The sequence below is a fragment of the Pteronotus mesoamericanus genome, unplaced genomic scaffold (genome assembly GCF_021234165.1).
Source record: "Pteronotus mesoamericanus isolate MK-2021 breed Mesoamerican mustached bat unplaced genomic scaffold, CSHL_Meso_final scaffold_54, whole genome shotgun sequence".
Lineage (NCBI taxonomy): Eukaryota > Metazoa > Chordata > Mammalia > Chiroptera > Mormoopidae > Pteronotus > Pteronotus mesoamericanus.
The window spans coordinates 40,085,513-40,106,269 of NW_026555321.1; the positions used below are offsets into that span (position 1 = coordinate 40,085,513).

At 37.2% G+C, this 20,757-nt stretch overlaps 1 protein-coding gene across 1 annotated transcript in view; it reads right to left on the minus strand.

The window, feature by feature from the left end:
- Positions 1-20,757, minus strand: part of ERC2 (ELKS/RAB6-interacting/CAST family member 2) — a 763,823-nt gene that overhangs the window by 456,329 nt on the left and 286,737 nt on the right. The window contains exon 5 of the mRNA XM_054595505.1: positions 12,497-12,652. Within this exon, the coding sequence (XP_054451480.1) occupies positions 12,497-12,652 (156 nt within the window). The remainder of the gene's footprint in view (positions 1-12,496; positions 12,653-20,757) is intronic.

Genomic DNA, 20,757 nt, shown 5'->3' on the forward strand with positions numbered 1-20,757 from the left:
TGAAGAATCCTCAGCTTTTATTTCTTCAAATATGGCTTCTGAATAGTGATTCTGTCCCTACTCCATCTTTCCCTCTGGAACTCTATAACTTTGCTTGACCTTCTTATTCTGTATTCCATGTATCTTACCTTTCATGTATTACACCTTTTTATTTAATTTCTTTTACTCTGTTTTCTAGTTTATTAAGTCTCTCTTCTTAGGTGACTCTCCTCTGTGAACACTCTATTCATTGAGTTTTAAAATTCGCCTTTTTTATTTTCCCATTTCTAGAAGTTTTATTCAGTGCTCTTTAAATTTGTTTGGTATTTTATGGTATTTTTATAGTCTCTTGCATTGTATTTATATTCCAATACCTTCTTTTATTTGTTTAAACACATTAAACATACTTATATCACAGTGTTTGTCTTAAAAGTCCAACTTCTGAAGTTCTTGACATCTGGTTCTGTTGTTTGTTCTTTGTACTGGCTATCACTTAGGGTGACTTATTTTCTTGCAGGTTTTGTAATTTAAAATATATATTGTGTGTTCATGTTTTTTTGTAACTTTATCTACATAAATACTTTGAGGCCTAAGTTAACATGGGGCCTTCCAGAGCATTTGCCTCTGCCAGCACTTGGGGTACTACCAACCAAGCACCCTGCTTTAAAACCGCATTCTCTACTTGAAGATGTTTGAATCACCTCACACTACATATCTATGCAAGAGCCAGCTGTGGTTATAGATTCCCAAAGCTTGTTTTTTCACCTTCCACTTGGCTCAAAGTTTTAAAATATATAATTTTCCCTGGAGTCCCTAGTCTGAGTGGGAGGAGGGTAGAGTGGGGAGGTTATTTTTAGTTTACCCTCACATTAAAAAGTTAAGCTGTCTGGGATCCCAGCTTTATGTGGTAGTGGTAGTGGGATTCCTATTTCACTCCTCATCTTGACCAGGTCCAGGCTTTGGTCTCTTTTCTTAACTGCCCTTGTGACTGTGAAAACGGAAGTTTATCTGTCTAGCAAATACAAACAAGGAGATATAATCAGTGCTCTACTTATAACTCCACCTCCCTGCTTTGGCTTAGTTTTGGCCCTTGAGATTTTTTCTAACCCGAAAGTTCACAAGTACATTTTAAAATACATTTATCCAGTTTTTTTGTTGTTTTCAGCAACTAAAACTGGCATAAACAAGAACCTAGCTACTGACAATAACTGGTGAGCATGAACAGAATGAGATGCTTAAAAAGACCCCCATCTTCAAAAGTTTTAAAAGTTGCACAGTTTACTAGGAATGTTTATATGGAAGGAAATCCCATTTTGCAGAGAGAAGTCAAACTGGTCAGGGGACAAATGGGTCATCATTCTTTCCATATCCAAGGGTTTGGTAGTGGCTGGCCAAAAAGTAGTCTTGAGGATGATTCTGAGTTTGCCTAAAAGTTCACTGGGAGAGAATCATGATGGATTATCAACATGCTCTAGTGTATATAAGCACACTCAGGTATATGCAGTTCATGAAATGCAGTATTATTGTTATAATTTACACCTGTGAGTTGATGAGCAGTTTTATCTGGAATAAAAGAAGTTTCTCTCTTTCTTTCTCTCTCTCTAACACACAACAGCAACAACAAAACAGTATAAACAGAGTGGATATCAGGATTAGGGTTACCTAAAATTATAAAAAAAATTAAATCTGTTGTGATCAGCACTCCTCTCAGGGGATATGACCTCAAATCATATGCAGTTGTACCTGACAACACAGTATACAGTTGATTCCACATATGAAATTGATTCATCTGAAAATAATGCTAAAAAAAACTTTCAACTCTAAGCAAGGATGATATTTATACTGAAAAAAACTGATTTGTGCTAACTTCTACAAATACCAGACTAGAAATCTACTGTGAAAGTGGGGTATTGTGGGAGAAATTTGAATGAAATTAACTTGACCAACAAAATGGTATTTAATTGGAAGAAGAGGGCAAATTCTATATATACATAGTTTATTCAATAAAAATACACTGATAATGATAAAACTACTTCAATCTATAAATATTAAATAGGCAGTTGCTTTAAATAGATTTCAGACTATCAATGCCATGAGATAAACTTTCAATAAATATTTTATGCAGACAATAACTAAAAAAAAAAAGGCTTTTCTGAGGGGAATATAGTTACTCGGTAAAAAAGTCATATTCTTCCATAAAAATATGCCTTTGGCTCCTTTTATAGCCATAAACTCAATAAAAATGGAAAGTGATGCAATCGAACATACATGAGAGCTGAGGCTGGGGGAAGGTCTGTCTCAGTGATGGCAAGAAGAAAAGCCAATCGGAATTACATCACATTCTTTATATGAAGTCCATGTGGACATCAGGCACACTTCATCTCGTCTGAAAGTTCTTCCACCACTTATGTCTGTGACACAACCAACACCCCAAGAAAACCGCTCTGCCAAAGAAAACAGCTTCTTTTTCACTGCAGATATGGCCCTCATGTGTAGCGAATGATATGCTTATTAGCATGCAGTTTCAGTTATGAGGGTTGTAATCCGTCAGAGATTAATAAGAAAATGTGCTACAAATTCAGAATAAAGGGAGAGATCTAAGACAGTGGAGTGGCATCTTTGGTGAACTGTGAAAACAGAGGGAGTGGCTAATATAGAAGAATAGAGATTGGAAGATGATAAAAATGTGTTACATTTAGTACAAAGGCTCATACAGAATAGGGGATGCCATCGTTCTTTCCCTACCATAAAAACAATTATTTATATGTTACATTCCATTCTTATTTTTAAATTATATTTTGTTGATTATGCTGTTACAGTTGACCTGATATTTCCCACTTTGTCCCTCCTCCACTAAGCAACCCCTACTCCCTCAGGCAATCCCCCCACCATTGTTCATGTCCATGGGTCATGTATATATGAACATGTATCATGTTCTTTGGATACTGCATTTCCTATACTGTATCTCACATCCCCATGGCTATTCTGTAACTACCGATCAATTTGTAATTCTTAATCCCTTCACCTCTTTTCCTATTCCCCTACAACTCCCTCGCATCTGGCAACCATCAAAATGCTCTCTGTATCCATGATTCTGTCTTTGTTCTTGTTTGCCTAGTTTGTTTTTTAGATTCAGTTGTTGATATATTTGTATTTTTTGTCATTTTATTGTTCATAGTTTTGATCTTCTTTTTCTTAAATATCCCTTTAACATTTCATATAATAATGGTTTGGTGATGATGAACCCCTTTAGCTTTTTATTGTCTGGGAAGCTCTTTATCTGCCCTTTGATTCTAAATGATACCTTTGCTGGGTAGAGCAATCTTGGCTGTAGGTCCCTTCTTTTCATGACTTTGAATATTTCTTGCCAATCCCTTCTAGACTGCAAAGTTTCTTTTGAGAAATCAGCTGAAAGCCTTTTGGGGACTCCCTCATACATAACTAACTTCTTTTCTAATGCTGCTTTTAAGATTCTCGCTTTACCTTAAACCTTTAACATTTTAACTATGATGTGTCTGGGAGTGGGCCTCTGCACCCATCTTGTTTGGGACTATGTGTTTCTTGGACTTGCATGACTATTTCCTTCACCAAATTAAGGAAATTTTCCTTCATTATTTTTTTCAAATAGATTTCCAATTTCTTGCTCCTCTTCTCCTTCTGGCACCCCTATAATTAGAATGTTGGAATGCTTGAAGTTGTCCTAGAGGCTGTTTATACTATCCTTATTTTGGGGTTCTTTTTTTATGACATTCTGAATTGGTGGTTGTTTTTTTTTTCTTTTTTATGTTCCAAATCATCGCTTTGATTCTCAGCTTCCTGCATTCAATGTTGTTTCCCTGTAAATTCTTATTTATTTCAATTAGTGCACCCTTTGTTACTGATTGGATCTTTTTTATGCTGTTGAGGTCCTCACTAAGATCCTGAAGCATCCTTATAACCAGTATTATGAACTCTGCACCTGATAGGTTGCTTACCTCCATTTCATTTAGCTCTTTTTCTGGAGTTTTGATCTGTTCTTTCATTTGGAACTTGTTTCTTTTTCTTCTCATTTTGGCAGACCCCCTGTGTTTGTTTCTATGTATTAGGTAGAGCTGCTTCGACTTCGTGTCTTGATAGTGTGGCCTAATGTAGCAGGTGTCCTGTAGGGTCCAGTGGCACAGCCTCCCTATTCACTCAAGCTGAATACTCAAAGTGCACTTTTCTTGTGGGTTGAGTACACCCTATTACTGTAATTGAGCCTTGGTTGCTGTTGGCAGACCCATGAAAGGGATTTACCCAGCAAGTGATCTGAAAGGATTGGCTGTGACCACTTACCACCTACATCCATTCTCCGTGGAGGATCAGCTGTGCAGGGGCAGGATGGTGGTGCTCTGGTGTGGTCTGTAGCTGTCCACTGGGTACATTGGCCTTGGGGTTTCCCAGGTGATACAGGACAAGGTCAGCCCCCAACTATATTTTGCCCAGGGCCACCCTGCCTTAGCTATAAAGCAATCTGAGATGGCTGCTACTTGTGCTGGGCTTGGAGATTCCCTAGCAAAGCCAAGCTATGAATCTAGGCTGGCTGCTGCTAGTGCCTGGCCTGGGGCTCACTGAGGTCAGCTGTTGCGTGTTTGAGAAGATTTAGTAAATTGTGAAGCTTGAGCCACGACCAGCCATTCATATGGAAAAGAGCTTGGGTGAGCCAGTAAGTTGGGTGGGGCAGTCTCTGGGATCTCCAAGGAGAGTCAGTGTTAGCCAGGTTGATGGTTTCCTATATATGCCAACAGCCTTACTGCTCTGCCAGGGGAATGCTTAGAAAAGGGACAATGGCCTCTGCTAACCTTCATGCAAGACACTTCAGTTTCTCCCCATATACCACTGTTGCCTTTCAAGCTCTACCTGGGTGCCGGAGCTCAGAGGAAGTGAGTATAAGCGAGTCCATGTGTGGGTTGTTGGGTTTTTTTTTTGGTCCCAGTTTTTCTTCATTTGCTCTCCCTTGCCCCGTCCACCCACCTGCTCCCACAGCCAATCCCCATCCTGTTGTCCATGTCCATGAGTCATTTATACATGCTCCTTAACTAGACCCTTCCCCTTCTTTTCCTGGTTATCCACCCTACCCTACCCTCTGGTCACTGTCAGTTTGTTCTTTATTTCCATGTCTCTGATTCTGTTTTGTTCATTTGTTTGTTTTGTTCAGTAGGTTCTGCTTATGAGTGAGATTATATGGTATTTGTCTTTTGCCACCTGGCTTATTTCACTTAGCACAATACTCTCCAGTTCCATCCATGCTGTCTTGGAGGGTAGGCATCTCTTCTTTCTTTCTGCTGTGTAGTATTCCATTGTGTAAATGTACCACAGGTTTTTGATGCACTCATTTACTGAGGGGCACTTAGGCTGTTTCCAGCACTTGGCTATTGTAAATTGTGTTGCTATGAACATTGGGGTGCATAAGTTCTTTTGAATTGTTGTTTCAGTGTTCTTAGGGTATAATCCCAGCAGTGGAATTGCCGGGTCAAAAGACAGTTCCATTTTTAGTGTTTTGAGAAAATTCCAAACTGTTTTCCACAGTGGCTGCACCAGTCTGCATTCCCATCAACAGTGTACTAGGGGTCCCCTTTCTCCACATCCTCACCAGCACTTGTTTGTTAATTTGTTTATGATGTCCATTCTCACCAATGTGAACTGGTATCTCATTGTGGTCTTAATTTGTATGTCTTTGACAGCTAATTATGTTGGGCATTCTTTCATATGTCTATGGGCCCTCTATATGGCTTCCTTGGAGAAGTGTCTCTTCAGGTCCTTTGCCCATTTTTTAAATTGGATTGTCTGTCTTCTAGGTGTGGAGTCGTATAAGTTCTTTTTATAATTTGGAGATCAAACCCCTGTTTGAGGTATCATTGGGAAATATATTTTCCCATACATTTGGTTCCCTTTTCATTTTGCTGATATTTTCTTTAGCCATGCAGAAGCTTTTAAATTTGATATAGTCCCATTTGTTTATTCTTTCCTTTATATCCCTGCCCCAGGAGATATATCAGGAAAAATATTGCTGCATGAGGTATCTGAGATTTTTCTGCCTATGCTTTCCTCTAGGACTTTTATGGTATCATGACTTATATGTAAGTCTTTTATCCATGTTGAGATTGTTTTTGTGTATGGTATAAGCTGGTGGTCTAGTTTCATTTTTTTGCATGTAGCCATCGAGATATTCTACCACCACTAATTAAGAAGATATTTTTACTCCATTTTATGTCTGCGCCCCCTTTGTCAAATATTAATTGACCTAACAGATATGGATTTCTGGGTTCTCTATTTTGTTCTATTGATCTGTATGTATGTTCTTATGCCAGTACCACTGTTTTGATTACCATGGTCTTGTAATATAGTTTGATGTCAGGTATTATGATCCCTCCTACTTTGTTCTTCTTTCTCAAAATTGCTGAGGCTATTTGGGGTTGGTTATTGTTCCATATAAATGTTTGAAATATTTGTTCTATATCTGTGAAATATATCATTGGTATTTTAATAAGGATTGCATTGAATATATAGATTGTTTTGGGTGTTATGGGCATTTTGATTATGTTAGTTCTTCTAATCCATGAACACAGTATGTGCTTCCATTTATTTGTGTCTTCCTTAATTTCTTTCTTCAGTATTGTGTAGTTTTCTGAGTACAGGTCTTTTACCTCCTAGGTTAAGTTTATTCCTAGGTACTTTATTTTTCTTGTTGCTATAGCAAAGGGAATTTTTTTCCTAGTTTCACTTTGTAATATTTCATTGTTGGTATACAAAAATGTCTTCAATTTCTGGATATTGACTTTGTATCCCACTGTTTTGCCAAATTCATTTATTATGTTGGGTAGTTTTTTGATGGAGCCTATAGGGTTTTCTATCTTTCTTTAAGAAGAACTGCTTGGGGCTTCAGCAGTTTCTTCCACTGAGTTCCCATTGGTTTTTGCAGCCAGAATTTGTGGGGACTTACCTTCCTGGCATTGGAACCCTGGGCTGCAGGGCCTGGTGTGCAACTGGGACTCCTCAGTCCCAAGATATCTCTCCCAAATTTTTATCCACCACACATGGGTGAGGGACCAACCTGTTCCATGTCTTCCCCCCTCCTACCAGTCTGGATGGACGTGGTTTCTTTACTTCCATAGTTGTGAGACTTCCATTCAACTCGCTTTCTGATGGTTCTGAGTGATGGTTGTTGTATATTTTAATTGTAATTTTGACATGATTGTGCAAACAGGCAAGCCATGTCTGCCTATGTTGCCATCTTGATCAGAAGTCCTACATTCCATTCTTAAAGGCTCAATAGTGCTCCTGAAGAAAATGTATGCTTTTCATGGCTTCTTAGTTCTGCTACCACAGTATGACCCTTCTCAGCCTTCTTTTTTTTTTTTTTAAGATTTATTTATTTACTTTTAGAGAGAGAAGAAGGAAGGAAGGAAGAGAGAGGAAGAGACATCAATGTGAGAGAGAAACATCAATTGGTTGCGTTTTGTATGTGCCCTGACCAGGGACCAAACCCCCAACTCAGGTATGTGCCATGACTGGGAATTGAACCAGCAACCTTTCGCTTTGTTGGACAATGCCCAACCAACTGAGCCTTTCTGGTCAGGGCCCTTCTCAGCCTCCTGACTTAGGGTATAAATTGAAGTTTCAAATAGGGGAGAGCTGCCCAGCTCAGGAGGTCTCCCAGTACCTCAGTATTCAGGGAGATTGTGCACATGCCAAAGGGCTTACAGGATACCACAATTTCTACTCAGGCCGGCTATGTCTAGTATCCCTCAACCCTTGCACAAGCTGAGATTTTGGTTCTGCTTTTACATTTTTGCAATTCACCTTCCAGCTTACCAAAAATGTTACATCATAACTTTTCTATAATATATTTTTAAAAGTAATTTCAGTCTTTACCACTACTTAATTTAATCTCAGAGCTTGCAAGATTCCCCACCAATCCAAGCCATCTGCTCAGCATCAACATGGAAGTGCATGCCCTTTCATATGACATTTGAAAATACTTCCTTTCCCTCCAACCTACATTGCTTTATTGATCTTAACAGTTAAGGCAAGCAGCAATTCCTTTTCATAGCATTGTTCCATTGTTTCCGTTAAATTTTCACTGAAAAAAAATTATCTATTTCAAGATACTTCTATATCTAAAAAATGAGTTTGTATAAAAGAATTACTATTAGCTGTCTTTATTATTTATTTAGAGCAAATCATTACAGATTGAGATTGAGACTGATTTGAGATCATGCCCTGTTAATGAAGAAAAATCAAATGTTGAGTCAATTTTAGCACCAACAGAGCATAAAAATAATTTTCAGCTAAATAATATTTCAAAAATATAAGCAAATGAGAACATGAATATGTGAATAATTTGGGGGGCTATTTTTTCACAATTAGGTTGAATTTTTTATCTTATCATTTGTATTTAAAAAATTATAAACTTCCAAGTAATCATGATAAAACAAGCTTTGACTTACATTAAAGAAATACTCAAATTAATCAGCGCCTCCAAACCTGGTCTTTGTAAAGAGTGGTCACTCTGAAGGTGCCTCTCCAAATTGCCTGGTAAAAGACAGGCTCTCTGGGCCATTTCTAAAAGTTTTCTACATTTTCAGTATAAATAGCAATAAGAGGTAACAATATTTAGCTGCAGTTTTAGGCTTGGTTTCCAAAGAGTTAGACTCCCCTCATTACTTAGCATTTCATAAAAACTTCTGAAATGTTCTACCATGACTCTTTGAGTCTTTAGAAACCATTTAAACAAAAGTTTGTAAAGTCAACTCTCCAGGCCTCAAATCTAGCATTTTCTGTTAGTTGAGATCGAAAGTCATTTTATCATTTTCACTTCTATCACTGCCTCAGTAAACCCAATAACTAACAATTACTTTTCCATTTTGCAAGTAAGTTTCAGAGCCTCTAGGTTTTTGCAGTTTAATTCTCATATTCCTTTTCTTTTTTGGAAAAACCTGTCATTTGACGTGGACTTGAGTTCTTCCTACTTCCTTATCTGTGTGAAACTTGGGGTGGGATAGTATTTTTACTTATCCTTCTAGGTTTGTTCTGGCATTGATCTGGAGATGCGTTCTTCATCAGACTGGTCATTGCTGTTTTGCCAATCTGAATATTTAGAAAAAAAAATACTACCTCTAAACCTCAACAACCTGCATTGCTTCTTCCAGAAGTAAACTCTCCTCCCATCAAATCTTCAGAGCAGTTTTTTTAGTCAACTAAGTGGTCAGTATGAAAAAATGGAAGATACTTTGAATATGCACTATTTTCAGTGTCCCTCAGTGCCATGTGCTAGAAACAATGTTCAATACATCTATGGGAACTGCAATACTCAAACTCCACTGATGACAGCTTTATCCAGGCACACAATTCCATAACATTAAAGAGTTTAAGAGGCCCCAATGGTGACACTTGTTTTGTCAATGTGTGACCAACTATTGCAAAAATTAACTTATATATCTATGATTTTGACAAGCAATACAGTCATATAAACTTTGTTTAAAATATTCAAATAGGTGACAATGAATCATGAAACATGCTAGTGATCCAATTTTAGAGGATACCAGTCCATGCCTCTACAATTTAACAAGTTCTATGATAAATAATTTACCCTCTGGAACCAGTTCACACAGCCTAAGGGATCCCACAAAGCACAAAACACAAGCACTCAGGACTAAATGTGTGGCAATAGCTATGTTGTAACAGTCCTGCATGACCATTCCTAGGTTTAAATAAAGAATCAAACTTCCTTCTCAAAGTAGAAATAAGAAAAATAAGTAATTGAAGTAATGGTAGGAAATATGAGCAATAAATGTTTTGGTTCAATCCAATAAAAACATTCTTTCAATTGAGAAACCATGAAAAGCTAATTCTTATTAGTACTTTTTAGCTAATTTTTATCAGTCTATAAGAGATATAAGAACTCATTTTTATTTGTTTCTTAGAAATCTCATTTTTATTTGTTTCTTAGAAATCCATTCTCCTCATTAGTCAAATTAAATGCAACATCATCATTATTATCATTATCATCATCATCATTCTATTTCAGTAATAATGGGTATAATTATTAACTATGTGAAAATTAATAAACAAAAACCTGATTTAAAATGGAGATGAGAGACTAGAAGAGAAAACCCTCATGCATATGTAGACCAGCTGACCCCAACAGGAAGAGACATACCTTGCATCTCCAATCAGAAGTGATACTACATTACTACCATAGCAGGAGGAAGCATTCCTCCTTACTCAATAACAGCTCAGCAAATGGGAGACTGCCATAGCTCACTATACTTTGAACTTTCAGTTTCCTCCAGTGGACTCTTCATTTACAACAGCTCCTTCCAAGTCCATAAAATTCCTCTCTTTTGTTTCTCTGTAATTGTGCATGGCTTACCATTAGATTGCGTGTCCCAAATTGCAATTCTTTGCTGTTCCCAAATAAAGTATTTTGCTGAAGAAATATTTGGCTGTCTGTTAAAAATCAAGAGCTATTTTTTATTTTTTTGAGCCAGGCACTTAAACCACATTGTTTCATTTAATCTTTTAAGAAAACCTCTGCAGTTGGTGGTGCTACCCCCATTTTATGGAAGAGGAAAGCGTGGTAGAGTGACTGAAGTCACTCCCCAAGGGCATGCAGCTAGCAAGGGCAGGCAAGAGACTTGCCAGAGTCTGTGTTTGTCCTTAGCCTGCACTCTTTCCCCCAGACTCCATTACTCTCCTCAAACATTCTTCTGACCTGACCACTTTTGGAACTCTTCAAAGTAAATCTCTCCGACAACTGTGGGCCAATAAAAGGTCAAGACTTACTTGCTGAAGACCATATAAATGTTTTATTTACCTGGACAGAGTCCATGGTGAGGGGTGAAGTTTACAAATTGCATGGAAGTCTCAGTTTTAGAAGAGGCTTGCACTATCTCCCACCATTCAATGATAGTGTAGGGAGGAAAAGTTTAAGCTGAAACAGTAATTTCCCACAAACATCATGAGTTCACTCATATTTGTGCCTCTGGTCTTCATTCCCAGAGGGAGTCAGTCATCATCTGCAGGCCACCTTCCTACTGTGCTTGCACAAAGCTCTAAGAGGGAAGGACTGCCAAAATGAAACCAGAGGCAGGGCTGAGCAGGAAAACCCATTCTACATTTTGAGGCGGCCCCTGAAAGGAAGGGGTTAGATTCAAATCCACTGGGCATTCTCTTTCTCATACGTCCACTCCTTGATGCAAATTTTTATTCATAATCTCAATGTCAGCTTACAGATGGAAAGTTGGCAGAAGTAAGTACAGTTTTTGTTTTTTCCCTTGGAGAAATACACATATGTACACACATATAAATGTGGGGTGAAGTAGATACTATTTCCTCTCTATAATGTGCAAATTTTCTGCAATGAGTATGTATTTATTTCACAACTTATAAAAATAATAACCATCATTTAAATATTTTTCTCCCCAGTCCCGTTGCTTTCTCATCAAAAGCTGCATTACCCTTAGATCTGCAGCATTTCATCAGGCAATAAACAAGAGTAAAACCTAGAACAAGAACAGGAGTATTTAAGAGCAAGTAATAGCAAAAGTTTTTAATTAGTGTGGTTATTATTTTCAAAGCAAAATGACTAAAACACAGGAATAGATGAAAACACCTCAAAGTCTCATAAGAACTATTTGGGCTATTCATCAACTTAGTAATTATGCATATGTAAAAATAATACATATTCAGGTGCATGGTCCATTTGTAGCCCAGTTCAATTTTGAAAAATACAAGACAGATTCTTCAAAACTGACAATTAAAAATAATTTAATGGAACATATTACTATAATATCTTATAAATATTCCACAGCAACAGATAACAACAATGTTAATAATCACTGTCAACAACAATGCCTGACATTTATTAAATGCTTTGTAGGGATCAGACAAGGGACTATGTGCTTTAAATGCATAATGTCTTGGAATCATCAAAGAACCCAATAACATAGATACTTTTTCTTATCCCTGTTTCATAGATGAGGAAACTGAGGCTTAGAGAAGTTAAATAATTTGTGCAAATAGCAGTATTGGGACTCAAAATCGCTTTTGTCTTAACACTATGCTAAAACCAAAATGTCTTCAAAATACCACTGAAATCAGTTAAATTGGTCTCTCAGATCAACAGCCTCTGAAACAATTCCTTCTAGGGATGGATGGAAAATGTGGTAATGATAGAAACTTCAAAAAATAGAAAACTTAGAAAATTTGGAAGTGAGGGAACTATTAAATGTTAGTTCCCAAGACAGTGCAACACCAAAGGAACTCATTAGAAAATCCTCAATCCCTTTTTAAAAAGAATTCTACCAAAGGTATTCCCTGATTTCTTTTTATAATCTGTGCATCTGAACTAAAACCTTTGCATTCTTCTTTATTGTCCATATATTTCATGATATCATATAAAGCAGATTACATGGGTATTTGGAAAAAGTATGTATGTAAACCATAACTTTCCAGTCACACTAAGAGTATAAAAGTTTATAACTCTGGACCATACCTTGGTTTTCATGAACTTGGAGTGACTTTTGTAAACTTCTATTTGTTTGATCTCTTCTTCACGGTCCTCAGTGTTCAGCACACCATTGGCTTTTAACATCTGGATCTCATCCTCAAGATCCCTTATGTTTCGCTCCAGTGAAGCAATTTTTGTGTCCTGTTGGTTAAAAAAAAGGAAAGAAAAATAAAACTATTTTTCAGTATCATCAAAACAGAATTTCATATAGAAATTTTGGTAGTGATATACTAACTATGATATAAACATAGCCCTGAATTCAGAACATATTTTTTCACTTCTGAAGATCATTTATTAGATTATTTTTTAAGCTCCCAATGAAGATCATGTCTCAATAAAATACAGAGAGTTACCTAGATATGTTTGTCTAATATCTGGAAAAAAATTATCAAAACAAGTGATGTAAACTGTTGAAAAATAAGACACTATTTAAGTGGCCAAATTGGTAATTTAAGATATAGTTTACCATTCTATATTCTTGAGTCTCCTTGTAAACACAAAAACAGTTTGTTCATGTGTATAGAGTGTGGCTGGTTTTATAAGGCATGCTTGGAATTTGACTGTGAGATGAAAGGAAATTAAAATCTACTAATGGGAAAAAGGATTCTCATCTAAAATACATTAGTAAAATTAAATAACAGAATCTTGAATTTATAGCAACTGGAAATAATATATCACAATGTCATGACTTATTTGGCAAGCAGTCAGGGTTCCTGTGTGACAAAAAACATTACTACCTTGAAGGGCATTTCTAACCTATTCATTTACAGAGTCAAAAAACTAGAATGTAGGATTCATTGAGAAAAATCAACCACACACAATTTTTTAAAAAAGGAAATGACAGTCTCTACACACAAGATAGAGCATAAGAAGAAATGATGCATTAGAAAGTAGAGAAGAGATGGCTCTTATAGGGGAAAAAAACATTCCCCAAACTTGATTATGAGACTCACATTAATCTTGTGAATGAAACATGTGGAAAGTTTCTCTTTCAGTTTTCTCACTATCACCATCTACCTGCCCTGTCATTGTACAAATTCCAGGAGTTTATATACATTTATAACTGAAATAATAATTGAAAACAAACCACCAACTCAGTTTTTAATATTTAATTTTTTAGAATCTAAAATACCAGAAGTTCCAAAAGTAAAGACAATGAATATGCTATTCAATTCATAACTAATTCACTAAAATAACTTAGAAATAAATGAGTCTGTCCTGACTTTGTGGCTATTTTCTACTTTGTTGTCCTGCATTACATAATCATCATTATCATTAACACTGTCATCATAGTTAAGAGGAAGACAGCTACTTATTGGGCTCCACTATCCATGTGCCAAGATCTAAGTGCTCAAAATGCTGGAGAAACTTTTTCTTAATTTTTTTTATTGTTCAAATACATTTGTCTCCGCCTTCCCCCCACCACTTTCCCCTGCCCCACCCACCACCACCTCCAACCCTCAATCCTCCCCCACTTTGGCTTAGTCCATGAGTCCTTTATACATGTTCCTTGACCTGACCCTTCCTCTTCTTTTCCCCATTACCCACCTCCCTCCTTCCCTCTCGTTACTATTGGTGTCTTTTTTCCTTTTCAATGTTGCTGGTTATATTTTCCTTGCTTGTTTGTTTTGTTGATTAGGTTGCACTTATAGGTAAGATGGTATTTGTTCTTTCACCACCTGGCTTATTTCACTTAGCATAATGCTCCCCAGTTCCATCCATGCTGGAGGAACTTTTATTAGTTCTCAGGGGGGAAAAAAAAAAGGAAGATGAAATAAAGAGTTGCTAAAATTTGCAAGAGTATGGAGTGCTACATTCTGTAGTATTCCATTTTCCTTTAAAAACAGCATTTTTTTCCAGTTATAAAAGTAATACACTGTAAACTCATTGAAAATGGAGAAAATCCCTTCTAATCCCACCATCCAGAGACAATCATCATTAATGTTTTTATGTACAGCTTGCCAGTCTTTTTGTATTTTAGATGCAATTTCTGAAGTCTTGTGTACTTCCAGTTTGAGTGAGGGGTGTGTTATGGACTGAATGTTTGTGTGCCTCCAAAATTAATATGTTGAAGCCCTACACCCTAATATGATAGTATTTGAAAATGAGGCCTTTGGAAGGTAATCAAGGTTATATGGGGTCCTTAAAATGGGACCTTTATGATGGGATTAATGCCCTCAGGAGAAAACATACTAGAAAGCTTGATTTCTCTCCTTGTCCTTCCCCATGTGAGAACACAGCAAGAAAGTGGCCATCGGCCAGCCAGGAAGACAGCTCTCTAAAAGAATCCTACTAGGATGGCACCCTGATCTTAGACTTTCAGCCTCCGTAAGTCTAAAAAATTAATTTCTGGAGCTTCTGATCAAGATGGCAGAATAGGAAAATGCATTACTGGCATCCTCTTATATAAAATTACTGGCATCTTCATATCAACTAAACAACAGAACAACCATCACTGAGAACTACTGTCATCATTGAAATCTAGCTGACAGAAGTACTACAACTACGGATATAGAGAAGAAGCCATGCTGAACAGGTAAGAGGGGCAGAAACGTGGAACAGGCTGGCCCCACACCCACCTATGGCAGTTAGAAGTCAAAAGAGTTAATCTCAGTTCTAGAGTTCCCCACTGAGAAATGAGGGGTTTGGGCCCCACACCAGTCTCCCCAGCTCAGACCATTAGTGCTGGAAAAAGAAGCCCTCATAACTTCTGGTTGTGAAAACCAGCAGAGATTGTAGCTGAATGAGACAAAGGGCTTCTGGGCCCTTTGGGCTTCTGGAGTTTCAGGAATTCCTCTTAAAGAGTCTGCTCACAGACTTACTTGTTGACAAACTCACTCACTCTGAGCTCTAGCACTGAGCAGGAGGTCGAAGGGCACCAGGGACACAAGGGGAGGAAATGAATGGCCTCGCTTTAAGGTGGAGGTTGGAGGGGCAGCTTTCTCCCAGACATTGTTCCTTTGCTGATCTCTACTGCTTCATAGGCAGGTGGGAACCACACCCAAGTCTCCATCAACCCAGCTCACACTATTCACCGTGCTCTAGTGATTCCCTGAGACCCCACCCCACACAATTGCAGTCCCACCCAAGCCACTTCCAGTGACTTTTCCATACCAATGGCTTGTCTTGGCTCAAGCTGCACTCTTTCCTAAATATCTCAAGAGTTCACAAAACATAAAACAAGTAGCATCTGACTGCAGTGCGCTAGGTACCTCCTGTTCAGTGGCCCCAGCCCTAGCACTAGTGGCAGCTGGACTTGGTACACACCTTGGCCATTCCTGAGTACCTCTAAGTCCATCACAAGTAGCAGCCATCTGCAGATCGCTTTAGAGCTCATGACCCATGGCCATGGGAAGGCACAGGTTGCTACTGACCTTGGCCTGCACCTCCTGGGAGGCCCCAGGCCCAGTGCAAGTGGCCAGCCTTAGACCACAGAGTGCCACCCAATCACCTCCACAAGTGACACACTCAATGGGTGGATTCAGCAGGCACTAGAGCCTCAGTGAAGCAAGTTCTGCACCTTGGGGTTGGCTCCTGCACAGCAGCAACTCTACTGTAGTCATGGTTGTTCTCATAGCCAATAAGCCTGGGGGTAAATCCTTCCCATTGATGCACCAACAGCATTCAAGGCTCAACTACAACAGAAGGGTGCACACAGCCCATGCAGGGGATGCGCCTAGCACACCTGGTTCAGGTGACTGAGGAAGCTAAGCCACTGGGTCCTACAGGACACCTACTACATAAGACCACTCTTCCTAGACTGGGGGACATAGCAGATCTACCTAATATAATATACAAACCCAGAGAGGCAGCCAAAATGAGGAGATAAAGAAACATATCCCAAATGAAAGAACAGAACAAGACTCCAGAAAAATAACTAAATAAAATGGGTGCAAGCAAACTATCAGATACAGAATTCAAAGCAAAGATTATAAGATGCTGAAGGAATCTTTAGTGAGAAATTCAATAGCATTAAAAGGGACATAGAAACCATAAAAAAAATCAGAAATGAAGAATACAATAACTGAAATGAAGACTACGTTAAAGAAAATTAATGAAGCAGAAGATCAAATCAGCAATTTGGAAGACGAGGTAGCATAAAATACCCAATCCGAGTAGTAGAAAGAAAAAAAAATCAAGTAAGGATAATATAAGGGACCTCTGGGACAACATTAAGTGTAACAATGTTTATTTCATAGGGGTACCAGGAGGAAAAGAAAAAGAGCAAGGAGTTGAGGACCTATTTGAAGAAATAATGACCAAAAACTTCCCTAACTTGATGAAGGAAAAAGACACAAAAATCCACGATGCACAGAGAATCCCAAACAAGATGAACCCAAAGAGATTCACACTAACAGACATCTTAATTAAAATGGCAAAGGTTAAAGGCAAACAGAGAACCTTAAAAGCAACAAGAGAAGAGAAATTAGTTACCTACAAGGATCTCCTATAAGACTTTCGGCTGATTTCTCAACAGAAACTTTGCAGTCAGAAAGGATTAGCACAAAATATTTAGAAATGAAAAACAAAGACATGCAACCAAGATTATTCCATCCAGCAAAGCTATAATTTAAAATCAAAGTATAGATAAAGAGCTACCCAGATAAGAAAAAGCCAAAGGAATTCATCACCACCAAACCAGTAGTACAAGAAATGTTAAACAATATTCTTTAAAATATATAAGAAAAAAAATTTAAAATATGGATTATAAAATGGCAATAAATACATATCTATTAACAATTACTCTAAATGAAAGTAGATTAAATACTCCAGTCAAATGATATATGCTAGCTGAATGGATAAGAAAGCAAGACCCTTACATATGCTGTCCACAGAGAACTACTTCAGATCGAAGTACACACACAGACTGAAATCAAAGGGATAGAAAAAGATATTTCATGAAAATAAAAATGAAAAAAAAAAAAAGTTGAAGTAGCAATACTTATACCAGACAAAATAGACTTTGAAACAAAGGCTCTAACAAGAGATAAAGAAGGACCCAGCAATTCCACTTCTGGTGTTTACCTAAAGAAACCCAAAATGCTAAATTAAAAAGTCATATGCACCCATATGTTCATTGCAACATTATTTACAATAGTCAAGATATGGAAGCAACCTAACTATCCACCAACAGATGAACAGATAAAGAAGTGGTGTATGTATACAGTGAAGTATGTTTGAGCCATAAAAAAGAATAAAAGTTTGCCATTTGCAAGATGAATGGACCTATATGGTATTGTGTTAAAATGAGTCAGAGAAAGACAAATGCCACGTGATTTCACTTATATGTGGAATTTAAAAACAAAATAAACCAACAAATAGAACAGAAACAGACTCATAGTTACAGAGAACATTTGGAAGGTTGTCAGGTATGACTGTGGTCAGGGGAGGGGAGCAAAAAGGTGAAAGGACAAAGGAGTACAAATTGGTAGTTACAGAACACTCCATGGGGATGTGAAGTACAGCGTGAGGAACATAGTCAATAATATTATAACTATCTATGGTGTCAAGTGGAAACTAGATTTATCGGGGTGATCACTTTGTAAATTATTGAAATGTCTAATCACTGGGTTGTACACCTGAAAGTAATACAATATTGTACATCAACAAAAGGCTAGAAAGAAAAGAACTTCTAAAAGTTCATAAGAGCTTTCTTAGATGAGAGTCTTTTAAATAAATATATTTTGACTACGAAATTGAGACATGCTCATTACAGAAAACTTGAAAAGCTATAGATATTGTCTAATATATCACCACTTAGTTATACCCATTAACATATTTACTTAACACCCATAAAAGCCTTAAGATTTTATTTTCTAAAAGATTTATTTATCTATTTATCTATCTATCTATTTATTTATTTATAGAGAGAGGGGAAGGGAGGGAGAGAAAGAGCAATGTGTGGTTGCCTCTTTCATGCCCTTCACTGGGGACCTGGCCAGCAATCCATGCATGTGTCCTAAATGGGAATCAAACTGGTGACCCTTTGGTTTGCAGGCCTGCATTCAATCCACTGATCCACAACAGCCAGGGCAGATTATATTTTTTTACTTTGAAACATAGGAAATATCAATATGATGTAGATTTCTTTCCTTTATTGAGCTATGACTATTGATGAGACTTACAAAATCTAAGTAGAATATTTATGAGTTTACTGTAAGTGAAGTGTGGAAGGAAGGGCCAGTGTCTCCGCTTCTCCTATATAAAATCTCCTAGAAATTCAGACCCAAGACTAAAGTGACTGTATTTATATGTATGTATGTTCATATATCATGTATAAATGTGTACGTGTGTATACACTGCAATATACTTTGTAGTCCTCACATCTTATACCTTACATATTTTACAGCACATGGTTGAATTTCAGGTTTCAATCATGTAGGCAAAAGGAGAAGAACACCTCAGCTTTCCTCTAAGTCAACTCTGGATGCTTTAGTTAGCAACAACCACAACTGCCAATTTCTAAATGGGTTAGAAGGAGCTTTTCCCTGAACTTTAAAAGAGTACAACTGCTAAAGAAAGGTCAGAACTGAGTAAAGAGAGAAAATATATTAACATAGAAAACTCTCTTGACCTATAAACATCTGAGTTAAAATTTCATCAGATGCTGAAACATTTTGAAAATATCTTTAACTTTTATTAATTTCCTTAAATTAACCAAATTTTCTTTTCCTCACAAACTTCTATCTTCCCTAAACCATAGATGTCCCAAAACAGAAGGAGGAGGAGATGAAGGAGAGCATAGGAGGAGGAGGGAGGAAAGCAAAAGAAAAAAGAGAAATGGGTATTGTGGAATTCACTTTAATACGGGGGTTTTTTTTCTCTTTTGATTAATAACTTATTTTCTTACATTGGAAGTCAATTTCAAGGTCAACAGGACTTAAATCTGAAATCTATAAATATACAGAAAAGCAGACAGGAGAATATCATTAAAATTTAGAGAGGAGAACAGATAGTAAATACATAAATATGTTAGATGGTATATATATTGTGCAAAAGAAGATATTCAAAATGCTGAACCAGAGAAAAACGTGAGGAGATCCAAGCATGAAAAATAAAATCAAACATGGCTGCCATGGTCACAGTGTCCCAACTGACTCGTTTTGAGTGATTCTGGGAGAAGAGGGGGGTTTTTTCCTCTTAAAAGATCTCTAAAATTAGATAAATGCCTAAAAACTTATTTATAGTTAAGTGGAACCATGTAAGGAAACTACTTCGTAAGTCCTGATGTCTAATGTGGTGTTTGGATGGATTCTGCCTTTCAGGAAAGATACTAAATGCATGTGCTCACTAACTCTAAGTGTTGGTCTGGAATAGAGAGAAAAAAATTAAATAAAGACAAACAGTGTTTAACATCCTGAAAAGTAAAATTTTAGAAGGTAAAACAACATTTTACTCTCAATTATTGGAAATTTCTTCATCTGAACATCTTTAAATATCATTTACAACTGATATTTTTAAATAATATATGTAGTCTTTTTCAAATACTCATCTTGATAATGTTTCATAAATAAGCAAGCTCTCAAAGCAGAAAATTGTAGGCCTTCTTTGAAAGTGAGTAAAGTGAAACACAACACAAAACAGCGTTGCTTTTTTTTAATTGTTGTTCAAGCACAGTTTTCTCCAATTTCCTCCCACCACCCTCAATCCTACCCACCTTTAGCTTTGTTCATGGGTCCTTTATACATGTTCCTTAATGACCGTTCCCCTTCTTTCCCCTGTTATTCCTCTCCCCCACCTCTCTGGTTACTGTCAGTTTGTTATTTCAGTGTCTCTGGCTATATTTTGCTTGCTTGTTTGTTTTGTTGATTACATTCCACTAAAAGGTGACAGCATATGGTATTTGTCTTTCACCACCTGTCTTATTTCACTTGGCATAACGCTCTCCAGTTCCATCCATGCTGTCTCAAAGGGTAAGAGTTCCTTCTTTCTTTCTGCCACATAGTATTCCATTGTGTAAATGTACCACAGTATTTTGATCCACTCATTAACTGGTGGGCTCATAGGTTGCTTCCAGCACTTGGCTATTGTAACTTGTGCTGCTATGAACACTGGGGTGCATAGGTTCTTTTGAATTGTTGTTTCAGGGTTCTTATTGTATAATCCCAGCAATGGAATTGCTGGGTCAAAAGGCAGTTCCATTTTTAGTTGGATTTGTTCTTGGTTTGTTTTTTTTTTTTAGTTTTTTAAGGAAATTCCATACTGTTTTCCACAGTGGCTGCACCAGTCTGCATTCCCACCAACAG